Source organism: Aethalodelphis obliquidens, unplaced genomic scaffold, assembly GCF_003676395.1.
Source record: "Aethalodelphis obliquidens isolate GAN/ISIS:26980383/991018 unplaced genomic scaffold, ASM367639v1 scaffold118, whole genome shotgun sequence".
In the NCBI taxonomy this organism is placed as follows: Eukaryota; Metazoa; Chordata; class Mammalia; order Artiodactyla; family Delphinidae; genus Aethalodelphis; species Aethalodelphis obliquidens.
The window spans coordinates 876,696-882,197 of NW_020838062.1; the positions used below are offsets into that span (position 1 = coordinate 876,696).

A 5,502-nucleotide genomic window follows, 5' to 3' on the forward strand; every position below is an offset into this window, starting at 1 on the left:
GCCACCTCTCCAAAGTCCTTTGAGATCCCAGCTCTGTTCGAAGACGGGGGTGCGGGGGGTGGGACAGCGAGATTATTATTATTCCTCTGTTTTGCCTCTGCGGCCAGCGCCGGCGGGTTGTTCTGTTTGAATGAATGATCCCAGCGGCCGCGCCCAATGGGCGCCCGCGCCTGTTTAATATTCATGAGGCCAGCAGCCAATGGCCGGGCGAGGAGGCTGTTTTAAACGGCGGAGCCCGCTGGCCAATCAGGCGGCTCTCGTGGAGGCAGCTAGCGCGAGGCTGTGGAGCGCTGAGCCGCGCGTCGTGCCCTGCGCTGCCCAGACTAGCGAACAATACAGGTACGTTTTGCACCGCCCGCCCGCCCGCCCGCCCGCCGCCGCCGCCGCCGCCGCCGCCGCCGCCGCCGCCGCCGCGCCCGCACAACTTTCCGGCCCGCGCCGCCGCGAGCGCGCTCCGCCGCCGCCCCCTGCCTCTCCTCCCTGCGCCCTTCCCTCCCCCTTCGCCTCCTTTCTTGCTAGGTGCGGGAAGGAAGGAGCAATTCAGGTGTTTCAACTTTTCAGTGCTTCAAGCTGAGCTCCCCGCTGTCGGGGCTGGGCTCCCTCCGCGGAGCCACCCTCGGCCGACGCCCCCGGGGCAGCGGCCCAGGGACCGAGGCCCCCTGAAGCCAGAGGTTCGGGCAGCTGCGGCGGCGCGAGCCGAGGGGCGGCTGCGGGTTCGGGCGGCGCGCGTCCCGGCGCGGGGCGGCGGCCCGGGGAAGGGGGCCGGTGCTCCCCGGCCCGGGACGGACTCCGCGGGGGGCGGGCGATCGCTGCCCGCCGGGGGCTATGGCGCAGGCAAACTTCACTCCCGGGCTCGGCGGGCGCCTTGCAGACCCGCGGGCTGCACTGCTGCTTCTGCATTAACATGGCCGTCGCGGGAGCGCCCGGCGGCCCGTGGTGGGCGGGCGCGGGCCAGCCGCCCCCCGCTCCTCTCCTGCCCGCCGGGCACCGCCGCCGCCGCCGCGAACATGGCTGGCGCGGCGCTGGGCTCGGGCGAGCGGAGGACCGGCGGGCGGGTGGGCGGGGTGGGCGGCGGCGGCTCCCGGGCGGGCTCCGGGATCGGCCCAGGCGCTCGCGGCCTGCGGCCGGAGGCGTGGAGAGCCGGGGTCGCCGCCGCGGGCCCCGGCGCGGCCGAGCGTCATGGCCGCACGGGTGCCTTTGTTATCCGGAGCAGTGCGCCCCGCGCCGGCGGGGGCGGGGGGGCTCCGGCCCACGGCCCCCGCAGCCCCGGGCTGGGCGGGGCGGGGTGGGGGCTGGCGAGCAGGCGGCGGCGGCGGCGGGGCCCGGACCGCTTTGTTCGCCGCCGCCTGCGCCGGCCGCGCGCGGATCAGCCATTTTAGCGAACGGGGCTCGGAGGCACGGCTGGCGCCGCCGTCGCCGCCGCCGTTGCTCGCCCGGCTCCGCGCCCCCGGCGCGCTACCGCCGCCGCCGCCCCCGACCCCGTGCGCCCCCCGGGGGTGGCAGCGGCGGATTTCAGGGGCACTTTCTTTCATCAGGAAGCTTTTGACAAAATGGAAGGTGAATTATGTGTGTCCCGGTGACCCAGCGCGGGGCCGAGCCCGGCTGCCCATGGCCGGCCCGGGGTTCCCCCGCGACCCGTCCCGCCGCACCCATGCCGTCGCCGCGGGGCCCTAATTCAGCCCTTCGGTCTGTCCCTGCGAAGGGGAGCGCTTTAGTTTTGCGTGATGACCTTGGGTGTGGGAAAAGGAAAAGATGGCGGGAAGCAGGGGGGGTGGGACAGGGACGATGACACGCCACAGCTGCATTTTTATTTGGAAACTTTGGAGAAAGTGTTCCTGGCTGGACATGCGTTCCGCTTTACGGACGAGCAAGACTACCCCTTTTGGTCTCCCCTCCCCCTTTAGGTAACGATGAAGTGACAGATTTGAACTAGTAGTACAAGGGATATCTGCTCACTTGCCAGCTCACCCTTCTTGTAAAAGCCATTTCTATAAGCCAGAACGCTTCAAAAATAGTGAAATTTCAAATGTTCCCTCTTTGCACTTCTGCTGCTTGGATCTTGTGTTTGGCAGTGGTGACAGTATTTTTATCTCTAACATAGTAAAACAGATGACCAGCTAGCCTTAAGCCGTTGGTTTCAAGCTTCAGCCATCCACCTGCGCCCTCTACAAATGTGTCCTCCCCATTATGTGATTGTCGTTTTCAAAACGTGGTAGTTCTGAGTCGGAATATACCTGAGCCACCCCACTTGAGTTGGTTCCATTTGGACAACTTGATCTCTCTCAGAGAAGTAACTCGCAAACCAGCGCACTTCATGCTGGTCAAAAGTTAAATGACATGCGACAGTGAAACTGATTTCCTCCCCACTCTTCCTTCAGCTGCAAGTGGCATCTGGGGGGAGGAGGGTTCTTCCTAAATGGCCACCTTTGGTATATCTTGTACATATTCATTGTATTTGTTTTTCTTTCTCTCTTCCTTTCATCAGTCAAGATGGGTAAAGGTGATCCCAAGAAACCAAAGGGCAAGATGTCTGCTTATGCCTTCTTTGTGCAGACGTGCAGAGAGGAACATAAGAAGAAAAACCCCGAGGTCCCTGTCAATTTTGCAGAATTTTCCAAGAAATGCTCCGAGAGGTGGAAGGTATTTTTCTCTTGTGTCTTTCAAGCCAGTCCTAGTTGGATTTCACACTTTGTGCTTACTTACCTTCAGTGTAACCCCAGGTGGCTGTTTTCTTCCTCTTAGACTCATCTTGCCTTCTTTAGAACTTTGCATGTGTGCTTTTGTTTTCGAAGACTCTACCAGGGTTTCAGTCCCCTTTTGCAAGTGATTATAGCAGCTGCCACTTTAACTACAGGACAGCCGAACAGGTATGTGCTCACTGCATTGAGGAATTTAACAGGTCCTATTCTTTGCAGACAATGTCTGGGAAAGAGAAGTCTAAATTTGATGAAATGGCAAAGGCAGATAAAGTGCGCTATGATCGGGAAATGAAGGATTACGGACCAGCTAAGGGAGGCAAGAAGAAGAAGGACCCGAATGCACCCAAGAGGCCACCGTAAGTGTAGGATTCAGGATAACAGTTAAGAGCTTTCCTTCTGCTTGAAAGATTTTTTAAAAGATAACTTTACCAAAAAAATGTTGAGATACCTCTGCAAAACATTCTGTACTTTGAGCTTTAAAATGCAGGGCCAGGGAAGTCCGGAGTTACAGCTGTGCTTGTGAGCTGTGCGCCTGGTTGGCCGTCGGCCTTTCCACTGGGAAGGAGGCAGACAGTCCAGTTCTGGGTGTCAGGGTCCATAGGCACGTTCTCTCCCCTCTTCCCAGGAACTGAGGAAGCACCATATATTTCTGAAGCGTCGTAAGCATTCTGGTACCTACAGCTTTGTAACATAGTGCATGGCATCACACATTTCTTCACGTGGCAGTAGTCATAGTGGTAGGAACACGGGATTTCGACTTCAGCTCCCGTTTTGGTGGGTTCTCATCTAATGTATACCATTCTCCCCTCCAAGGTCTGGATTTTTCCTGTTCTGTTCTGAATTCCGCCCCAAGATCAAATCTACAAACCCTGGCATCTCTATTGGAGATGTGGCAAAGAAGCTGGGCGAGATGTGGAATAACTTAAGTGACAGCGAGAAGCAACCATATATCAACAAGGCAGCAAAGCTGAAGGAGAAATACGAGAAGGTGAGAGGGGAATCGGTGTGCCCTGCGCGGGCTGGGGCCCCTGGGAGCCTGGATGGGTGAGCAGTCAGCTGCCCTGGCTATGGCTGGGCCGGGGGTGGGAGGCTGCAGGAACCGTCTCCGCTCCACATCAGCCTGGTGTGCTGGTGGTCTGGCTTCTGACCGATGTTTGTATCTGGGGCAGCTTTTCAGGCAGGCCTCGAACTTGGATCATGTGGGATGCCCCGGGCAGAGGGTCCGATAGTGCTATTCACGGGACTTTGAGAGCCCTTGAACGCCCATTCACTCTGCAGTTGCGATGGCCGAGAACCCGACTTGAATCTGGAAACAAATACTTGAAAGAGCAGCCCTGTCTTCCTCCCTCGTTTTCTTATTCTGGGTCGGGGACGGCTTTGCTTCTACCCTTTGCTCATTTGGAATGTGTCCCTGTTGCTTCCAGGATGTCGCAGACTATAAGTCTAAAGGGAAGTTTGATGGTGCCAAGGGCCCTGCTAAAGTTGCCCGGAAAAAGGTGGAAGAGGAAGATGAAGAGGATGAGGACGAGGACGAGGACGAGGAGGAGGACGAGGAGGATGAATAAAAGGAACTGTTGGCCTGTCTCCTTGTGAATTACCTTAGCGTAGTGGGCACAGGGATGGCCACAGCTCTCGCCTGGGTTGTGCCTGTTGCCTCCATTAGGTTGAATTACCCAGTTGGATCATGATTATATCGTAGTCTCTCAGAGTGCTCTAGCAATTGTCAGTGGTTTACGTGAAGTGGCCATGGGTGTCTGGAGCACCCGGAAACTGTATCAAAGTTGTACATATTTCCAAACATTTTTAAAATGAAAAGGCTCTCGTGTTCTCCTCACTCTGTGCACTTTGCTGTTGGTGTGACAAGGCATTTAAAGATGTTTCTGGCATTTTCTTTCTTTTTTTTTAATTTGTGAGGTGGTGTGTTAACTCTATGGTCATTGGCTAGGAATCCCGAGTTCTCAACTGTACATATCTATAGTTTGTAAAAAGAACAAAGCAACCGAGACACACTCTTAACGCTCCTTGCTTGGCGTGGAGGCTGTAGGAGCGATGCCTTCCGGAGGGGCCGTAGCTCAGGGCGTGCACTGTGGGGCTGGACCTGTGGACACTGCAGTGGGCATCCATTTAGCTTCAGGTTGTCTTGTTTCTGTATATAGAGACATAGCATCCCGCTGCCATTCTTAGCTGTGGAAAAGGGGGGGGTCAGCTGGCATGAGAAGTGTTTTGGATCCTTTTTAGTTGAAGTGCAGTAGTTTTAAACTGTTTGTTTTTTAAACAAACCATAGAACTCTTCATTGTCAGCAAAGCCAAGAGCCACTGCATTGATGAAAGTTCAAGAACGTTCTGTACTAAACACGATCTGCAATGTTCTGTTATTTTTTTTTGTATGTTTAGAGTGCTGAAATGTTTTTGAAGTTAAATAAACAGTATTACATTTCTAAAATGGTGCTCTATGATAGTCTAAATGTCTGACTCACAGCAGTCCTAGCAGGAGGACAACCTACTCCATGGTATCTGGTGACTAGCCTCCTGGTGAACCTGGTAAATGACTGACCTACTGTGGCCAGCCTCCTGAGGATGGAGATTGGAAGAGGGCTACTTGAAGCTGCTGCATGATTTTGTTTGTGTCTGAGAGGCATTAAGATGCACATATATACAATGGAATATTACTCAGCCATAAAAAGAAACGAAATTGAGCTATTTGTAATGAGGTGGATAGACCTAGAGTCTGTCATACAGAGTGAAGTAAGTCAGAAAGAGAAAGAAATACCGTATGCTAACACATATATATGGAATTTAAGAA

General features: G+C 55.4%; 1 protein-coding gene across 2 annotated transcripts; it reads left to right on the forward strand.

Annotated features, from left to right (window-relative positions):
* Positions 1-250: 250 nt before the first annotated feature.
* Positions 251-5,146, forward strand: HMGB3 (high mobility group box 3). Of its 2 annotated transcripts, none has more exons than XM_027097925.1 (5): positions 251-339; positions 2,486-2,640; positions 2,916-3,055; positions 3,513-3,687; positions 4,124-5,146. In XM_027097925.1, the coding sequence occupies exons 2-5, from the start codon at positions 2,491-2,493 to the stop codon at positions 4,262-4,264; spliced, it is 606 nt and encodes a 201-aa protein (XP_026953726.1). In that variant the 5' UTR covers positions 251-339; positions 2,486-2,490; the 3' UTR covers positions 4,265-5,146. The 2 variants fall into 2 exon arrangements, with proteins under 2 accessions (XP_026953726.1, XP_026953727.1); XM_027097926.1 differs by lacking the exon at positions 251-339 and adding an exon at positions 368-544.
* The last annotated feature ends 356 nt before the right edge of the window (positions 5,147-5,502 follow it).